The 20,360-nt window shown below is 41.9% G+C and overlaps 1 protein-coding gene and 1 long non-coding RNA gene across 3 annotated transcripts; both read left to right on the forward strand.

The window, feature by feature from the left end:
- LOC8074987 lies at nt 709-6,593 on the forward strand. 2 transcript variants are annotated; one of them, XR_002450755.1, is made up of 6 exons: nt 709-1,007; nt 1,452-1,523; nt 1,619-2,645; nt 2,938-3,019; nt 4,818-5,138; nt 6,115-6,593. It is a non-coding gene; the product is annotated as an uncharacterized LOC8074987 (long non-coding RNA). The 2 variants fall into 2 exon arrangements; XR_002450754.1 differs by having other exon boundaries at nt 1,619-3,019.
- Nucleotides 13,068-14,394, forward strand: LOC8075458 (SPX domain-containing protein 6). Its single transcript, XM_002455717.2, has 2 exons — nt 13,068-13,712; nt 13,822-14,394. The coding sequence occupies exons 1-2, from the start codon at nt 13,313-13,315 to the stop codon at nt 14,187-14,189; spliced, it is 768 nt and encodes a 255-aa protein (XP_002455762.1). The 5' UTR covers nt 13,068-13,312; the 3' UTR covers nt 14,190-14,394.

Raw genomic sequence — 20,360 nt, forward strand, 5'->3', positions numbered from 1 at the left:
GCGCGACTGAGTCGATAATGCGAAGAAAATTTTCGTCTAAAAAATAACCGCTAGGTCTACACTTTAGATTTTGCCAACTCAATTTTACCAAACTATTGAAGGTAACTTTTCTTCCTCTTATTAATTTAAGACTTAATAAATTTAATGTTTTATCAAAATAAAATGCAAACCCGTTGAAGATAAAGGCCTCAATCGCAGCGGCACAGGCATCGCCGTTCGTCCATCGCTAGCGGCAAATTCCGTCTTGCATGCGTCGACGCACCTCAGGTCTTGTTTACAAAATATTTTTATAAAATGAATATTGTAGTATTTTTATTTATATTTTATAAATATTGTTGAATTATGGAATTATATTTAAAAAATTTATTTCACAATTACTAGTAAACTATATAATTTATTATTTTTTATCTATATTTAATGTTCTATACATATACCATAAGATTCGATGTGACGGAAAATCTTGAAAAAATTATAAAATTTTAGAAAGTAAACAAGGCCTTGTTCGTGCAATAAAAAGTTTGAGTACTATAACAATTTCTTTTGTATTTTATAATTATTGTCTAGCTATGGATTAACTAGGGTTAAAAAATTTTTCTTGCAAATTATAGGTAAACTATATAATTAGTTATTTTTTCTATCTATATTTATATTTAATGTTACGTTCATATATATTGTAGCTTTTCATGATACCGAGAATTTTGAAAATTTTTAGTGCAAACAACAAAGCTCGCTTGTTCCGTCACACCGCAGGTTGGTTTGTCCCTCCGCCACCACCGCCGTCCATCCCTGACGCAGCGCCAACACCGGCGTCAATACCTTCTAGTTCGATATGCGGACGGTGGCGGTGTCCAACTCCTCGACTAACTCACCTCCGGAAAGCTAGGCCCTAGACGCACATTGGCTGTGGTGGCATCTGGAGTTCATGAAGTACTGCATCGCGGCGTACGGCCGTTGCCACTTCGCCCGCGTGTCCGCAGCCCTGCCGTGACGACTCTCCCGCCCATCAGGTGATTGCTCCGGCTGCTCCCCTCCTCTTCTTTGTTTGCAAGCTGAAGATTTTTTCATGTCTATCAGATCTAGGATCTAGGGTTCTTATTAGCTGTAGCTTTGTGCTGTAACGTCCTACCTCATAATCTTTGGCATAGTTGTTTGACATTTAATAATTGTATAATGTATATATAGCCAGCCAACTAGCAACGACAAGACAAGTTTCTTTATTCCAGTTACACAGTTTATTTAGGCTTGCAGTGAGAAGATATTGACAGTGAAATGCTTACCCAAGAGTAAACACTAGGAATGGCAGTGTGTCAATTATATTGCCGTGTGTAATTGAAATACCTCACTGCAAGCCACGAACGTCCTATGGTCATATCCTACAATCTGAAACACTAGATACTAATGTTTGACACAAGTTTTCATGCCACACCTGTTACTAAAAGACAGTTTTTCAGAGTGTGGCCACTTGGTGCAGCGTCGGCTGGTACTGCGTTTCTGGAGCAGGTCTGTGTCACCTTCAGTTCCAGGTCTGATTTGTTGTTGCCAAAATTTTTTATCTCCAAATTTACGCTAATTTGGAGTAGTAGATGTAGTGATTCTGTGATTTTTATGTGAAATGTAGCCAACAGTGCCTTCAAAAGTGAAGAAGAAACATGTAGATCTAAAGTGTTTCTGTGATGGAGGGGAGCTCTGCAGATTGATCTGAGCGCCTAAGCTTGGGGAAAGCCAGTTTTTTGTCCACCATTTCCAACTTGGAATTGGATCCACCCCCCTACATTTGCAGATTGGATACCCGCAACGCAGTGGGATGGAGGACAGTTCAAGAAAGGAGCATTCTGTGGTCAGTCTCACCGATGACCTCCTCCTGGAGATCCTCTCACGTGTGCCTTACAAGTCCTGTGCCGCCTCAAGTGCGTGTCTAAGTCCTGGCTTGCCTTCTGCTCTGATCCCATCGTGTGCAAGAAAGCGCCCCAGACCTTATCGGGCTTCTTCTACCAAAGTTACACAGAGCTTACATTCAACCCCTCTGGCCTCTATCACCACTTCACCAACTTGTTAGGGAGAGGCCAACCTATGGTTGACCCCTCCCTTAACTTCTTATTTTCAGCCAACTATGTTGAAGTCAAGTTTGTCCACTGCTACAATGGCCTTCTTCTGTGCTAATGCAAGAAGGAGTCTTCGGTCTGTGAATATGACCATGTTGTCTGTAATCCTGCTACTGAGAAATGGACTGTATTGCCAAAGACAGAAGCAAGGCTAGGAAGATCTGCCATGTATTTGGGTTTCGACCCAACCGTGTCCTCACACTTTACAGTGTTTTTGCTCTCAGAGTTCACACGTGGTGTGCAGGATAATGAAGTTCATGAGGAGGATCTGATTGATGATTGGTACCATCAAGTCATTGCCTTGGAGATCTACTCATCACAAACTGGGAGGTGGACTTACCACCAAAGTCAATGGGGTGAAAAATCTATAACAATATTTAACTCCAGTGTCTTTTATAATGGTGCTCTGCATGTGATTACCCTTGATTCTTCAGTAAACACAGTGGACACAGAAGGAAAGATATGGAGAACTATTCGTACGCCCTACTATTTTAGATTCATCGGGATGTATCAAGGGCACTTGTATGCTGTGCGCCGTCCCAGGTACAGCTCTGAACTACCAATTTGGGTTCTCAATGATTATGGTGGCAAAGAGTGGAGCCTAAAGCAGACTATCAATTCAATTGAATTATTTGGAACACATAATATTTTCTTTGAAGATGATTTTCCACCTAGTGTGATTGCATTCCATCCAGAATGTAGTGTGGTTTTCATGATTTTGGGCTGTGCAGAAACCTTGTGTCCTACAATATAGATAACAGAAAAGTGCATGATATCTGCATTCTTTCAGACCAATCTGTGGACCCATATCTACCTTACATCCCTTGCTTCTCAGAATGGTTTTCAGATGGGCACTAAAAGATGCAGCAGCTTGCCAGTGTGATGACATTGGTGCCTTAATGCATGGTTAGTGTAAGGTATGGGCTATATCTTTTGAGTTTTAGGGCAGTGTACTGGATTTATCATGTTTACTACAATATGGTGTTCTACCAGGATGTATTGATGGAGTTAGCATGTTGTGAACAATTTTCAGTTCCTGTAAGAGGCTAATGTGAATGAACTGGTGTCATATGTTTGGAAATTGTACTATGCAGCATTTGATTCTCTAATCTATTTCTTAAGGATGCTTTGATGAACTGAATTAATCTATTTGCTTTCATTTGCTAAGTGTTATGAACTTTCTGGTTGCACAACTGGAAACTTTCCTTTTCCATAGTTAGGCATTCCTATGCATCATCATGAGCTCTCTAATAAGGAGGTTGGTAATAGAGGAGAAATTTCAGAAAAAGCTTAGTAGTTGGAAGGGCAAACTCCTTTCTGTTGGTAGAAGACTAGTTTTGATTAACTCAGTGCTAACTAATTTGGCTATGTATATGCTCTCCTTTGAGGTTCCTAGGGGTGTCCTCCAAAAGTTAGACTATTACCGTTCTAGATTCTTTTGACAATGTGATGAACACAAAAAGAAATATAGGCTCACTAATTGGAGTGTACTTTGTAGGCCTAAGGATTTTGGAGGTTTGGGTGTCCAAAACTTGGATATTCAAAATAATTTTATATTGAGTAAGTGGTTGTTTACATCAATGAGGAGGGTGTTTGGCAAAATCTCCTTAAAAAGATATACTTGTCCAATAAAACCCTCACTCAAGTAAAGAAACAATCAGGTGACTCACATTTTGGTCCAGCCTAATGGCAGTAAAGACCAATTCTTGGCATGTGGATACTTCCAAATTCATGATGAATCCCATATCAGGTTTTGGGAAGACAACTGGTTGGGAGATAATTGGTGTTGAATCCTTCTCTATATAGGTCTCTATATAGGATTGTCAGGACAAGAGATGCTACAGTGTCACAAATACTGAGCTCCATACCACTTAGGCCTTGCTTGGATGCAAAGTATTTTCAAAGTATTAGAGGAATACTCTGGTTTTACAAAATACTTTGGTTTTTAAAAGCTACTAGGTGTTTGGATGCAACAAATCTTGTAGTCCCTAAAGCCATAGTTTTGTCAAAACTGTAGTCTTTTTAGAGTTTTAGATTAGAAACTCCACTTGTGACCTCTTTTTTTCTTAACCATGGTTTTGTGCCTATTTGTCTTATAAAACTACAGTTTTGTGATATTACAGTTTTCAAATACCGCATCATCCAAACAGGCCCTTAATGTGTCCTTTAGGAGAGCCTTACTGGGTTCCAATCTAGATGATTTGGCTTGTCCTGGTATGTAAATTAACTCTGATTAACCTTACTGACTGTAAGCATAGTTTCATTTGGACTTCACAGAACAACGGCTCTTTCAAGGATCGTTCTATGTACATGTATATGGTACAAGAAGGGGTAGTAACTCACAAGAGCCTACTTTGAAACATCAAGGCACCATTGAAAATTAAGATTTTCCTTTGGTATCTTTTCAAGGGTGTCACACTAACAAAAGACAATCTAGCAAAAAGGAATTGGCAAGGCAGTGTCAAGTGTTGTTTTTGTAGTTCTGCACCTCTTCTTTGATTGCCATTTTGCTAGATTTATTTGGAATATTGTCATATCATTTTTGGAATTCAGCCACCCACTAGCATGTCACATTTGTTTGATTCTTGGCTGCTTAGCATTCAACCAAAACTTAGAAATCAAATTTTAGTAGGTATTGCTGCTTTACGTTGGGCCTTATGGTTGAATAGAAACGATATGGTATTCAATAAGGCTAAATCTAACACCTTTTTGCAGGTCATCTGTAGGGCAACATACTGGATCTGTCAATGGTCGCTGCTATTTACGGAAAGTGCAAGAGCGAGTCTCAAGGATGGATGCAGATTGCTTGAATAGTCATCATGGAAGTAAATGTGAAGTTCGGCTGGAAATTTCGGAATAGAAGTGAAGTTTCACTTCAGTCTTTACTTCGTTATTATTGCTAATTGTTTCTGAACTATATCTGTTGGAGATGGAGTCTATGTGCTCATGATGTATTGAACAGCTGTGTTTTCCCTTTTGGTGGAGTAGAGGCTGGAACCTGTTCTATTGTCTAAAAGAAAAGTTATGAACAAAACCGTAAGTTTTAGATTCTTTTATTTTAAAGTTTGTGTTGTGCATTATCTCATTGTCTAGTAGGGTTTTTTTGTTGGTAAACATCTAGCATTAGTTTCTGTTTGAAGTTCTGAACAAACCACAAGAAATATCTTTTTCGCCAAGTCTCATCATGTATGTTTATATAGACTTGCAGAAAGACATTTTGTTCTACTCTTTTCCTTGTTAAGAAACAGATCTTGTGTAACATTGACTTTACTTGCTGAGCAGAATGAGCGAATAAACAAAATTAATACATCAAAGTTTACCAGGAGCCCTTCTATCATTTCAAGCAATGTGATTATGGGACCTTGAATGTTTGCCTCATATGAATGTTTCTTGTAAATTCAAGTTGTTTGGATTCTGTCATTTTTGTAAACAGTATCTGACTACAATCCTAAATGGGGCATTTGATAACATCTATTATTTATATAAACATAATGTCGAAACTCAAATCTATATTAAATGACTTGTATGGATTCTCATGAAATAAATAGTATTGGTTTTTCTCTTCTCAGGATTACCTCCAGTTTGATAATGTTTTTATGAGGCTAGTTATTTTTTTCATCCAAATATTTTAGTTGCTCCTACAGCATATCGGAAATGTGAATTTTGTTTTGAAAATAGCCTGTACAAATGGCTCATAATTGTGCTATATTATATGTGTCCATAAGTATAGCTAGGTTCTGTCTGTATGTTTTATGTCATGGTTGTCTCAACAATACCGTTATATGAAAGAAGCTTGAGCTTCAGGCTATCTGAAGAAAGGTCAATATTATTATTAGACTATAGTTTGGCTCTAGCTCAACACCGAGTTTCGAGGTAAGTTTGGCATGGGTTAAACCAGCTTGTATAATGGTTTGTGTGTCCGTGAATGGTCGCTTTATCAGTTTATTTTAACCCAAAAAAAAGTGAGTGCGTGCTTCAGCTTAATACAGGTGATTGTTTCCCTAAATTTCAGGTTACTTCGATGCACGAGGTATAATGCCTTTTCATCCTGTTTGCTGCTCCCACTTAATGCCTGCTCCAAGTCATTGACATTGAAGTTGAAGCCACTGTTTGAGTTGTGCAATTGAACAGACTCAAATGCACATCAATTTGGACCACACATATAATTGTACCAGAAAGATTGGGTACACTTGATTTTAAAATGATCTGTGCCTAGTTTCAGTAAATCTTGAATGTTGAAGTTGATCTATGCCAGGTTCAAGGGCTTGTTTGGTTCAAGCCCTGCGACAAATTTGGTTGGTCTCCTGAGTAGCTGCCTGTACCGGGAAAGTGCGTGGATGTCCAGGCGATTGATATCGAGCGCCTGGCTGCAATGCCGGTGTTGCCTAGGCAAATTGCTCTAATTAGTTTGTCTCTACCATTTCTCTTGTTTCTTTTGTCCGATTCCTACTGCTCTTAAATAAAACCAAATTGGCTTTTTTTTTCTTATCATGGCGAGTTGCTTGATGTCCGTGATTAATCATGGCGACTTATTAGGCAAAAAGCTTTTGCCGGAATTTTGGTATTTGTTAGTCTCTAGTGCACATTTTGGAAAAATAAAACTAATCTAAACCATCTATTTATTTGAGTCAAACCATAAGAGCGTACGTTAATCATATATACCATGGTATTATAAACACATTAGTATTATACATATTCCCTATTAGCAGTTTGAGGCACATGCCCTCAACCAAACGGACATTCTTTGGACAACATTTACTTTTTCAGGCAAGTCACTCAGGCTTCTCCGGCAAAGCAAGCAAGGATGGCAGCCGAGCGGGGCGGTTTCGGATTGGATATCTGCGGGTTTTGGTTCTCGCGGGTTCAGATTTGGGGATGATTTTTCACCCACGGTTTTCGAGTTTGGGGCCTCGAAACCTATCGGGTTCGGTTTCGGGTTTGGTTTTCCACCTGTGGATATCCAATGGATATCTGAAATAAGTCATTAAAATTAATTTTATTTTATAATATGGTAATAATAACTTGTTGACTTATATTATGAAATTTATTTTAAGCTAACTCATGAAAATATTTATGTTTTATTGCCTCTTGTTTATACATGTAAATATGTGTATATATATCATGTACATATTTACACAAAGTCCTTATTGCTATTATTATGTTGACATAGAAAGCGGGTTTCGGGTATCCATTCGTGTTTCGGGTATCCACGGGTTTGGTTTTGGGGAGGGGTTATCACCCGAATCGGTGTTCGGTTCGGTTTCGGGTTCGGGTGCACATAGACTTCACCCGATCCGAACCCGCCCTGTTGCCATTCTTAAAAGCAAGTCATTCAGGCTTCCAACCAAATATATAGCCCCTAGGAGCTAGAAGCTGTTCTTTCAGGTCCGTCCCTACTTCAGGTCGAGTCCAGTTTTCGACATGATTTTGTGCTACCAAAAGAAAACAGTACTGCTAGTGCCCGAACGTTCGGCGCCAGTAGTGCGTTCGGACGCCGAGCTCCTGACCCGCACCATACGGAGAAAAAAACCATCGCCTCCAACCAACTTGCCCCGCGCGGGGGACTGCCTTTCGTTCGCTCCCCGCGCAAGGAGCCCGTCTCCACCCTGCCTCACCCCTCACCTCGTCGCCCCTAGCACATCCGCCCGCTTACAACTCGTCCTCACAGAACCGACCCTCGTCCCGCGCTCGCACAGAGAAGAAAGACGACCCCCACGTGCATAGATCTGCCGTCCACAACCTCGTCAATCTAGCACCTCTGACCCTACCACTAGCTCATCACCATAGTCTGCCCTCTAGCTGCAACAATGAAAAAAGACTATTGCAAACGTCGAAGGATATCTAAAATACAAAAAAAAGAAAAAAACTGCTAAAACAAACGGAAAAAAGCTATTGAAATATTAAAAAAAACATCTAATGCAACGAACAAAAATATGAAGTGCAACGTCAAAAAAAAGTCTACTGCAACATTCAGAAACATCTAGTGCAATATTAGGGGAAAATCTGCTACAACATTGAGAAAAAGCTATTACAACATCTCAAGCACTACTAATGCAACATCAGAAGAAAAAACGGTTGTTGCAACAACAAAATCTACTGCAATATCGGGAGAGAATCTGCTACAACAATGAGAAAAAACTATTACAACATCTCAAGCACCACTAATGTAACATCAGAAAAAACGCCCGTTGCAACAAAAAAATCTACTACAACATCGGGGGAGAATCTGCTGCAACAACGTCAAAAGCAAAATGAAACTTCTAAAGAACTACTTTGCAACATCAAAGAAATGCTTGTTGCAACAACAAAAAAAGGTACCATTATAACATTCAACATCATCTATTGCAATATTGAAAATGAATCATTGCAAAAACAACGACGAGATCTGACTCGCCGGAACACTAGCTACCACCAAACCCTTAGATCCAAAAGGGGAAGAAGAGGAGGAGGAGGAGGAGATGCAGGATGAGGGAGTAGATCTAGATCCAATGGAAAAAGGAAGGGGAGAAAGACCTAAGATCTAGATCTCTCTCTACCTACCTCGTCTGAGCCACACATGGATGTTACAGCGCACGAAGATGAGAGAGCGATGAGGGAGGGGAGGTGCGCGGGTTCACTGAAAGCCGCCCGCCATGGCCCCCACTCCGATGGCCATGGATGTCTCGGGGAAGAAGGGGGAGAGAGGCCTCAGATCTAGATCCCTCTCCACCTACCTTGTCGGAACCACGTCGTCGTCCTCATCTCGAGATACATGGAGGTTACAACGCGCGAGGATGAGAGAGTAGGGAGAGAGGGGAGGTGTGCGGGCTCATTGGAAGCTGCTCGCCATCACCCCCACTCCGGTGGCCATGGACGTCGTGGGACAAGGAGGTAGGAAGCGAGGGACAGCTCGCTGGAGATGCGGCAGGAGGCGCGGTCGTGTGGGCGTGGGCAGCAGGAGCGACGGAGCCAGCAAGTGCGAGAAAAGAGTAGACGCGGGGGTCACAGGATAAGGAGCCAAGGGTGTGGCGCTTGTGGCTCGATCGAGTCGTGCGGGTAATATAGATCAATGAGGAGTCAATCTGCCTGGGTGGACGGCTGCATCATATGTCTTGCCGCCGGGATCCATTTGAATGCAGCCCTGGCCTCCAAAAGAACAGTATGCCTTTACGACTTCTGTAGCTTTTTTTTTCGCGTCTTAACTTTTTTTGCTAATAGTTGGATACAAGGTAAAATATGGCACTTTTATATTTCCACATAAGGAAATAGTACCTTTTTATCAATCACGTTTGAATTGTGGCTATTAAATATTTTTGAGATTTCTCTAGAAAAAAAATATGTTTTTAAAATCTAATTAAATGGGGAAGGGAACTAAATATCATATGTAGACGATCCAAATCCAAACTATAATAATTAAAATAGTCATACGTAAGCTTATCATAAATATCAACCGAAGAAAGAGAACCATGTAAGCCATTTAGGAAACAGATTACTTTTTGGGCTTTCCTCTCCTTAGCATTCTCAGGCACATGCTTCCAATCAGACGAATTATATTCCAACTTTCCTGACCAAACGGATTTCATCAAATTGTATATGTAACTCTTGGGCAACACTTATTTTCTAGACAGACTATTCGGGTGTCCAACCAAACAAGCCTTGAACCCTTGTATTTTTTTATTGTTACATAGCACAAACAAATCAATATTAGAAATTTACAAGATTTATCAGAGACTGGATTTATCTACGCGCATGGCAGCTCATCTCAAAACCAATGACTCGAAAGAAATCAACAGAAGAATATAACTCTGACGAACTGATGGCACACGCTAAAAGCATGGTTTTCAGTGGATATGCTGTGGAATAAACCCCAAATTTAGAACTCATCAGCCTTAAGGGCCATCCTTTATATGGGAGAGAATAAAGACGGAAAGACAAACTGATGTCAAAAGAATGATTCTGGATGTTTATATCCTCTGTCCTTTTGTTAATACTTACTTTCAGATCAAAACTCATCAGATTCCTATCTGCTCTTCCTAAGGCAAGAATAAACATTTTTTTTGTCTTGTGAAGCCACAATCAAGAGAGCAGAGTACCATGATCATTCCTATTTGGTTGGTTTTGTTTTTCTGTATTCGACATGGAGTTTCTCCATAAAATTATCACTTGTTGAGGGCAGGAAAACCAATTGAACAGTATGTGATCGGAGTCTGTCACTTGTAAAGTTGTAATGAACTGGAGTACTCCCATACCAAAGCATAAAATTCATTAATAAGATACAAGTATTAACAAATTGAAACCAACTGCAACGCAATATTTAGGGCCGATATGGATCACCTAAGATTAATTTTTAGTTCATTAGTTAAATTAATAGTTAGTAACTCCAAAAGACTCTTTATACTCGCCATATTGATAGAATATAGAGATTTTGGTGAAAAAAATCTCCTCTAACAGCTTCTTAAACTAGATCTCCAAATATTTTCGTCCACTATTCATAGTTACTCACTAGACAAAGAAAGAGCGCAAAGCTAGCTCTTCGAAGTACCGAACAAAATATAGAAGTTATTGGAGTGTTGAGATATATAGATAATTGGTTTAACAAAGATGGTTGGAGATAGGTAACTAAAGTTTTTCTAATGTTGTTTGGATACATAGACTAGTTAATCCACTTTAGTTTTCCTTTGTCAACTATAGTGGACTAATTATTAGTTAAGATGCGGCTAATACTGAGCCTGTTTGGATCCCATGAACTTACAACTAGTTGGCCAAAGTTTATAGACTTTAAAGATCCAAACAAGTGGACTAGTGATTGACTTAACAAATAACTAAAGACTTAACTAGTTCAATTTTGACGTTCCTTTTCTTTTTCTTGGAACTTACACTATAATTTTGACGTTCTTATGCGATGTCAATAATATTCTTTCATGCCATCTTCCTCTCTCTCTTTTTTTGGAACTAACATGGTAAGTTTGAAAAAAAAAAGTTATCTGGTGTCCGAAATCCACGGTTTAGATGCATCCTGTCGTTGGGCTTGCCGTACCAAGATTTGTATATCGTCGAAAACAACTCTTGGGGAGCATGTCCCCTTGCATTGCTTTTATCAGCGGAAGGATAACAAATGAGACGAGACAGTGACCTTATTTAGCTTGGGAAAGCAGCCTGCTTGTGTACGCTTTTCCAGCTTATAGTGACCTTATTAGCTCGAAGAATATCCCATGGAATCAACCCTTTTCCCAGCTACCTTGCCTCCAAATACAAACAAAAGCTCTAGTCGTCGTTTGCCACCGATAGTTTCTGACTTGCCGCCAGGAATATGCTGTTTGTGTACGCTTTGAATTTTTGTCACCGCTCTTTCTCTATTCGTCCCTCGACCAGTCTGTTTATCTTCGCTCCCATCTCGACACTATAAAAGTTACTAGATGCACCTGGCCTACACCACACCAGTGCCCCACATATGATTTTTTAGATATACTCCCTTCATCTCAAATTATAAGACATTTTCAAGTTTGACCACTCGTTTTATTTTAAAAATTTACGAAAACATAGTTAAATTTAAGTTATTCTTAAGGAACTTTTATTAATAAACTAAGCTACGACAAAAGAAATAATATTTTGCACGAATTTTTGAATCAGATGAGTGATCAAACTTAATGTTAAAAAAGTCAAACGTCTTATAATTTGGGATGAATTGAGTACATGTTCAATGCGTCGTGTCTTTTTAACTTCGATACAGTACTCTTTTGTTGTTTTTAGATAACAAAAGGGGCACGTTGGACAGCGATATGTTTTTAAAAATATATCTTTCATTATAAAATAGTTTATCAACATAACTGACGCATACTTTTGTAAATAATAAAACTATCCCTCAAGATAGAACTTTTTGAATTAAGAAAATTCAAGCTTTAGTCATCCTCTGTCGAGGATGCATTAGATCAGTAAACAACCATAGTTATAAACAAAAGCATATGTCTTTAAGGCAAACCGTCCTAACCGGGATCTAGTATGACCAAAACAACCAAAGTGTGACCAAGATCCAGATAGAACTGTGGGGCCTGCTAGCTAGTAGCCTGGCTTTCCAAGAGCCAATGGAGTGACTTTTTCAATCCTGAAAGCACCGGTCTCAAAATAAATCATTATCTTAAAAAAATCAACACACAAACAACACTTTATAATCAAAGTTGGAACACGAATGGCTTTAGACATCAAATTTCTAGAGCCAATGGAGTTTATGACTGGAATGCTAAATCCAATCGTAACCATAAAAAATAGAAGAGTTCATGCAGGTTTCTTAAATCTGGTTATGAACAAGTACGATTGCCTTATCGGTTGCTCGGTTCCATGTAGAAGTAGTTAAATGTCCAATATAACATGTTAGTACATGAACATTAGTAGCTTTATACACCCTTTAGTCACTAAATAAATAAATTTTCAGAGTTGTTTTAAGTTATTTTTTTAAAAGTTTGACTAAACTTCTGAAAAAAAACATCAAGATTTATGTCACCAAATTAGTATCACCATATACGACATAAACTATATTTTTAATAATAATCTCATTTGATGTCACAATATTTATATTTTTCTATAGATCTGGTTGAATATATTAATTTTTTGACCTAAATACAACTCTAGAAATTGACACGGGGGTTGGGATGCGGCACTGCCCCAGGAGGCCAGGAGACGAAAACAATTAGGCCTTGTTTAGATACATCCAAAAACCCAAAACTTTACAAGATTCCCCGTCACATCGAATCTTGCGGCAAATACATGAAGTATTAAATATAGATAAAAAGAATAACTAATTGCACAGTTTACCTGTAAATCACGACACAAATCTTTTAAGCCTATTTACTCCATAATTAGACAATGTTTATCAAATAAAAACGAAAATGCTACAGTGTCAAAATCCAAAAACTTTTTGCATGTAAACAAGGCCTTACAAGTACGCCGGGTGCGCGTAGCTAGGCACGACCTTTCACCTTTCAGAGCGTCCTGTGCCCTCGTGTCGTGAGCACGCTCATCAGGCTCAAGCATATGCCACTAAATATTCGGAGAACCTCCACGGCCAACCTCCCCTTCGTTATCACCCTTGGTAATCCACTATATACAATGGATTGGTAGCGAGCAATTGATTACATTGGGTGACCATCATCAGTGATTACTAGTACTATATATTATCAGCGAGTTGATCGGCAGCTAGCTAGACTAGAAGTGAACCAAAGCAAGATCAGGCCGGGATGGTGCAGTTTGGCAAGTGGCTGAGGAGGCAGATCGATCAGAGCCTGCCGGAGTGGCAGGACCAGTTCCTGCGCTACAAGGAGCTGAAGCGCTGCGTCAAAGCCCTCTCCGGCGTCTGCCCGCCGCTGCCGGCGGAGGAGGCCGAGTTCGTCGCCGAGGTCGACGCCGAGACCGAGAAGATCAACGCCTTCTTCCTGGACCAGGAGGAGGAGTTCATCATCCGCCACCGGGAGCTGCAGAACGACATCAAGCGCGCGCTGGACCGCAGAGCGGCGGGCGCCGCCGTGCCGGTGACCCCGGCGCAGCACGACGCCGAGGTCGCCGCCATCCGCAGGGAGATCGTCAACTTCCATGGCGTCATGGTGCTGCTCCTCAACTACAGCAGCATCAACTACATAGGTAGGAATTAGGAGTAGTACAGAGCTGAAAGATCTGTCCTTGTTCATGCATGTTTCCATGTTGATTTTTTAATGCCATCCATGGCTGCCTGCTGCTGCTGCTGCTGCAGGTCTTGCCAAGATCTTGAAGAAGTACGACAAGCGCACGGGCGCGATGCTGCGGCTGCCGGTGATGGAGACGGTGCTGCAGCAGCCTTTCTTCAAGACGGAGACGGTGTCGCAGCTGGTGCGGGAGTGCGAGGCCATGATGGAGGCCGTGTTCCCGGAGGCGCCCGAGGGCCAGGCCGCGGCGGCGGCGCTCGCCGTGGCGGAGGCGGAGCAGAGCATCTTCCGCAACACCGTGGCCGCGCTCCTCACCATGCAGGACGTCCGCAAGGGGAGCTCCACCAGAGGAAGCCACTCGCTGCCGCCGCTCAACCTGCCGGACTCCGACTGGCTCCGGTCGTTCGAGCCGCCGTTTCCGATCCCAACCCGATGACAGTATCAATTGTTGCTCCTAATTGGCTTGCCAGCCTCCTCCTTCCTAACTAATGTATGTAGCGTGTAGTAAGACTAAAGTAAATAATGCAAGTTACTGGAATGATAGCTGAGAGAACGGACAAGTTCATCCTGAATTGGTTCCAATTTTGTACAATCTATCTGCTGTGAATTTTGGAAACTGCTAGTTTCAAATTTCTCATGGACTCCTACGTTGTGCAAGATATCGCAATGTCAGAATTTGACTCGGGTTTCGGTGTTGGATTCAGTTTCAGACTTTCAGTCCATGCACAGTGACAGAATATGAGTTTGTTGGTCGCAAAAAAAAAGCTAAACGCAGATGGTTTATTAAGCCAAAACCACTATGAGGGAGTTTGCAGCAGGTACGAGTAATGAAGTATGCAGAAAACTCTGTAAACCATCTGCGTTTAGCTTTAGGAGACATCAGATCAGATTATTATCAGTTTCTGATGTGATGCAGTGGCTCCTGACCGGTCAAAAGGTCAAAATGAGATCTGGGAAACGCATGGACGATTGCAACCTGATCAGGAGTCAACCCAGTTGTTAGCAGGAACTCCAACTCTGTTATTCTTCGCCCTACCCTGCAGCTGCAGGCTGCAAGAAAATAGTGCTACATGACACACCAGCGAGGCAGCGATGATAGTTTACTTGGTAAATGGGGTGGATGATTCTTCGGATAAGAGAATATGCCTCAAGGACGTCCTGTATAGTTCACCTCGAAACCAAATTTTTTTCAAAATTCTTCGTCACATCGAATTTTACGGCACATGCATAGAGTATTAAATATAGACAAAAATAAAATTAATTACACAGTTTGCTTGTAAATCGCGAGATGATGGTCTATGATCGAACAATATTTGTCAAATAAAAATGAAAATACCTAAAACCAAAAAAAAATCGGAAGGTCAAGGTGATGCCAAAAACGAAATGACACCAAAAGGTGTAAATAAATATCGCCCCATGTTCCAGAAATTGGACTATACGGAGAAGCCAGGATTTCCAAATTTAGTAAACAAACTGCCTTTCCAAGGGAGGAACAATGCAAGAACAAGTTCCAGGGAAGTTTTCCCCTCTCTAAATACAGTGTGGAAATATATATAATAGTCGCACGGTCGTTGTAGCTACGCCTGGTATTTATACAAAACAAAAGATCATTCGTATGTACTCTACATTGTTTATACTAAGGTCACTTTCAGAGTCACCTGTAATAAGGATCTCCCCAGTCTCCATTCAGAGCTAGCGATTTTTCCCATATGTATGTCCGTGTTGTAGCACTGTCTCATGCCATGTCCAGAGGAATATACATGGGGAGGTTAGAAGATGACAGGTAAGTACAGGCAGGCACATGAACAAGACAACAAGACGCCGACGTACTCGTCCAAGGATTCGAGCAGGATATTCCTCCAAATTGCCAAGACAACAGCATTAGACGCTGCCGAGCAGTTGCTTTTGCTTCTTCAAGACCCTCGAGGCCGTGCCCAACGAAACGGTGGCAACTGACGACTGCCCCGACCTCCACACCGGAGCCAATGCTCCATGTTACACCGAACAACACTCTTGCAAAAGAGTTAGGCCTTGTTCGCTTCCACAAGAATTGTTGTAGCCAATCCGGCCAAAATGAACGAGGCCTTAGAGATTCCTGCATATATGCCATATATATGCTCTGAAACAAAGCACTCCCTTAAACGTGCATTGGAGACTTCACTGTATATCCTCGATAGCACAATCTCTACAACTAAAAATTATGGAGAGAACCCACCTACCACATCTATGGTGAAGCCACAACTCCCCTTTTACTGTGTCATGATAGACTATTGTTGACACAAGAAGTGGCAAACGGTTATACCGCAAGCGTACGGTAGTCAATGTAGCCTTCACCGGGAGTATTCCAGGTATCGTGATTTCCACGGGGAACGCGAAGTGAATTAACTAGGCTTTAGATCGTTAGGTGATGATCAAAGGGTCTAGGATAATGGGGTAGAGAGGTCTAACTAGTATTAATGCCTGGTCTTGGTAATTAAGTATAGTCAAGGTTTTTCACCTAACTCTTTACTGAGGGCGATACCCGAAAAGGAGGATTGAGTTAACGAGGTTTTTCACCTCCCCGTCTCCTAAGCGACTACCCTGCTCAGCCCAACTATTATTTGCAACTTGCCTACAACAGATGCGAGGAGCTTTCCGCCTAGCGAGGACTGTCACTCTCACACTAGGTGTCTACACAACTGCGACAAGGAGTCCACACTGGCAAGAAGTAGTCTAGACACCACGTCTAAACTAGCTCTTGCTACCCTAAGCTTAGCTAAAGCTAAGAGCACTCAAGATCAAGCAATGTGCCAGTAAAGGATTCTTACACTTAAAGTACCAGACCAAATATTAAATACTAGAAAAGACTCAGAAGTAAGACTTACAAGAAGACCTGCTTCCGCTGAGGTGCTCCGCGAAGAAGACTCCCGACAGGCCGGGACTCCTCCTTGGAACTCCTCACTCTCTACTCACTATGATAGCACTAAGCTACTAAAGTAGTTTACTCCTAAGATACATGACATTTAAGTGAAGGAATAGGGGGGTATTTATAGTGGGAGATGGAGTAGGGGCTACTCCGGTGCCACGTCAGCGATCCGCGTCATCTTCATCATGCACCATTGGATCAAACCGACTTCACAACCGCCATCTGATCAACGGTAGAGGCAAACTAACATGTGCAACATGTGGGCAAGGTCGGTGGGAGGCCAACCGACCCTGGAACCGCCATGAAGTGGGGTCGGCCGACCCCCTATCTGGCTGGTTGGGCCCACCTGCAGTGTCCTGGAGGCTCTCTGATGTCGGTGGAGTTGAGCTGACCTGTGGGACCCACCAAAGTGGGGTCGCCCGACCCCAATTCTATGGGGTTAGGGTGTCAGCCCTGTCCTACATGTCTTCCTCTTCATGACTATAATGTTGTCTTGGTTACTGGTGTCACTGATCTTTAGTTATTCACCCCTTCTTAGTGTTTGGACCCTTGAAAAGTACCTGTTCTTACTCCTGCAACCAAATAGTAGCATGTACATGTGGAACTAGGTTATATGTACCTATATTACTACTTTGTTTGGTTGTTTTCTCCCAAAATGAGTCTTATGTTGACGGTTATGATAGTAGAAAACATGGTATAAATACCGTCAACAAGACCCCCCACACTTGAGTCTTTGCTCGTCCTCGAGTAAAGGTTAAAAATGAGTGATCAATGGTTTCTAACTTAAGATAGTAGTGAGCATAAAATGCTAGTTCGAACATAGTTCATCCAAATGGGTTTTTGTGTAAGTGTCTAGCATATATCCTTCAGAGGTTGAGAAAAGGAACAACTCTCAGAACAAGATCAAATTCCAATTTCATATTCTTGGTACTTAGAGTTTTTATGACACTTTTTAAAATAAGTCACATAGTTCAATCCTACTCCTCATTTAGCGCTCTAGATCACTCAAAGTTTTTTAGTAGTCCTCACCAAGGCATGAATGCCAACTTGTTTCATCCTATAATTATAGGCTTATATGGGGCTTGGTAGGGATAAACAAGGTAGCATACTCTACTTTGCAAATATTGTTAAGTCAAAAACAAGGATCCAAAGAGAGGAGTGTCATAGTCATAGATCAAGATGTGCAAGTGTGTTATATGGTGGACTAGGTTGCTCCTTTATTTACTACACTCTCTCTACTTGTATATTGAGACATGGCTAGATTTTCTTTTTTCTTCGAGCTTTATGTGCTCAATTTTTTTTTTCATGGACTTGCACATGTCCATCTTTTCTTTTTCTTTTATTTTTCCAAGCCCTTTTATGTCTCATTTTCTAAACAATATTTAGAGAGGTGTTCTAACACTTAGAGTATGGAGCAACCTATTTAGTGGATGCACAATACATGTGGTTGCGTACTTCCAGTGTAGAAGCAGCATATATATATGTGGTGTGTACGTGATCTTGATCTTGTGACTATGATACAACTCTCACTAGGGTCAACAAGGTTTTGACAAAACTCATTACAAAAGCAGGTTGCATTTCATAAAATGGTTACTTGAATATCTAAGTGTATGGCTTCTAATGAGGAGTAAATGATACTATGGTTTTGTGATATTTTTGAAACAAATCTCTAAGTACCTTGAATAGAAATGTTATGAATTCTTAGCCAAGAGTTATATCACTTTCATCAACAACTTAGTCAATATGGTTCCTATAGATTTTTACCCATGAGGATGAACAATTGTAAGAACTATACTTTATGTCACTATTTCTCTTAAATCATGTACCAGTTCACTTTTTATTTTGCAAACAAGTTTAAACTATCAAATTTTATTTTAATTGTGACACAAAGGTAAAGAATTGGACAGACTGAGAGGGGGAGGAATTAGCAAACCGGGCAGAAAAGATGTCTTTCGTCATATAGAAGCTGCCTGGTGGGCCTAGGGCTCCATGGAAGGGTCGGCCGACCCCACCTGGAGGTTCCTGGCCCTGCCACTCGATTCTACGTCCCTCGGGAAGTCTTTCTGCACTTGTGTCGTTTCCTTTTGCCATAGAAAGGGGGTCGGGCGACCCCCTCATCGCGCCTGTTTTTGGTGCCCTGACGTGCCGAGGTGTATGCAGTGTTGTTCCATGCTCACGGCAGTTCAGAGATGAAGTTGGGGGGTCGGGCGACCCCCCCACACTTGCAGTTTTCGTGCAGCTGAACTTACAACAGAGAGAGATGATCAAATGCAGACGTCCTGCTGGTGGCAACACACCAGCAGGACCAAAAGCAACTCTATTAGATCAAATTTCAATTGTATAGGCACTTTTACATTGTGAAATTCAAAGTGACAAATTGGAAAATAAAATTGAGTAATCAAACCTAAATAATCAAATAGTGCCTATAACCTAAACTAACTAATTTATTTAGGGAGATGGAGGTTTGAGGAGATCCTCCCGCCCAATTGCTTGTGCCAAACGCTTGATTTTAGCGCTGGTGCTAATGCGCAGGTGGCGGAAGTGATCTTCTAACTCAAGATTCTCCATCCTGAGCTCCGACACTGTCTCCTCTAAGATCCTATTTTTCTTTCTAAGGCTAGCTGTGACTTCCAGGAGCTTCTCGATGTCGCCTTTTTCTGGATCTTCTTCGTATTTGCCAGGCGCACCGTTGATCGGAGGTGGATCCATCTTCCGCCGGATGGATGGACTTGCTGACGAGTCAAAGGACTCTCGCAACTCCATCTTTTCCTTAGAGTTCAACGGCGGGATCAGCACCTTCCCCTTTCCCGGCCCACCGCCCACCACTTGGTGGTTCCTCCAAAAGGTTGGGGTGGACGGCGAGTAGGAAGAGGTGTGGATCGTGTCGGAGGAGATGGTGATGGCCTGCTTGGTGGCCATCGGCGCCTTCTCCCGCAGCGCAAGTTGGCCCGTGGTAGGTCGAACCGGCGTTACGGCTCGAGCAGGGGACTTGCCGATACCCCTGCGCGGTGTGAGCGAACGAGAGGCCGACGCGGAGCGCTGGGTCACCCGGGGCGAGGTCGGGCGACCCCTCTTGGGGTCGGGCGACCCCCACATGGGGCCCGTCGGCCCTCCAGCCGGCGGCACCATGGCTAGTGGTTCAGGCTCCAGCACGTTGACGGCTAGGGCAAACTCCAGGCTCTCAGTTAGAGACCTTTGCGGACGTGGGGAGTTGGAGCGAATGGCTTGGTTGGAAGATTTAGTTGGAGGGGCCATGGAGATGGATCTCTTGGCAAGGAATGGAGGCTAGGAGAGTCTGGTTCGAGGTGAAGATGAGAAGGAATGAATTGAGAGGAGGAAGAAGAAGAAGAGGGGGGATAAATAGATGTGTTTGGAGCCTGAGAGTTTGAATTTTGAAAAGGAGCGTCGTGGAACGTTTGAGGGACGATCCGAGACTCCAGGGGATTTCAAAACTCAAAATATTGGGGGTCGGGCGACCCCTATATTTCAGGATTTTGAATTTCACCACCGAACTCTATTCATTCCCCTCTTTCTAAACCTATTCCCCCTTGGGCCAAAACCCCTAGAAGAGGGGTCGGCCGACCCCCATTTGGGGTGTTCGGCGGCCCAACTTCGATCCTACATCATCTAAAACCCTTTTAAAACCTATTTCCAAACAAAAGGAACTAAATATATTGGTTTAGCAAAAAAAATTTTTATTTT

Source organism: Sorghum bicolor, chromosome 3 (assembly GCF_000003195.3).
Source record: "Sorghum bicolor cultivar BTx623 chromosome 3, Sorghum_bicolor_NCBIv3, whole genome shotgun sequence".
Taxonomy (NCBI): domain Eukaryota; kingdom Viridiplantae; phylum Streptophyta; class Magnoliopsida; order Poales; family Poaceae; genus Sorghum; species Sorghum bicolor.

What these genes read in the sequence shown, in the direction of transcription:
- LOC8075458 (XM_002455717.2), top strand. Translation starts at nt 13,313, where the DNA reads ATGGTGCAGTTTGGCAAGTGGCTGAGGAGGCAGATCGATCAGAGCCTG. An exon ending in CAGCAGCATCAACTACATAG is followed by an intron (nt 13,713 to 13,821) that starts GTAGGAATTAGG and finishes CTGCTGCTGCAG; the next exon opens with GTCTTGCCAAGATCTTGAAG.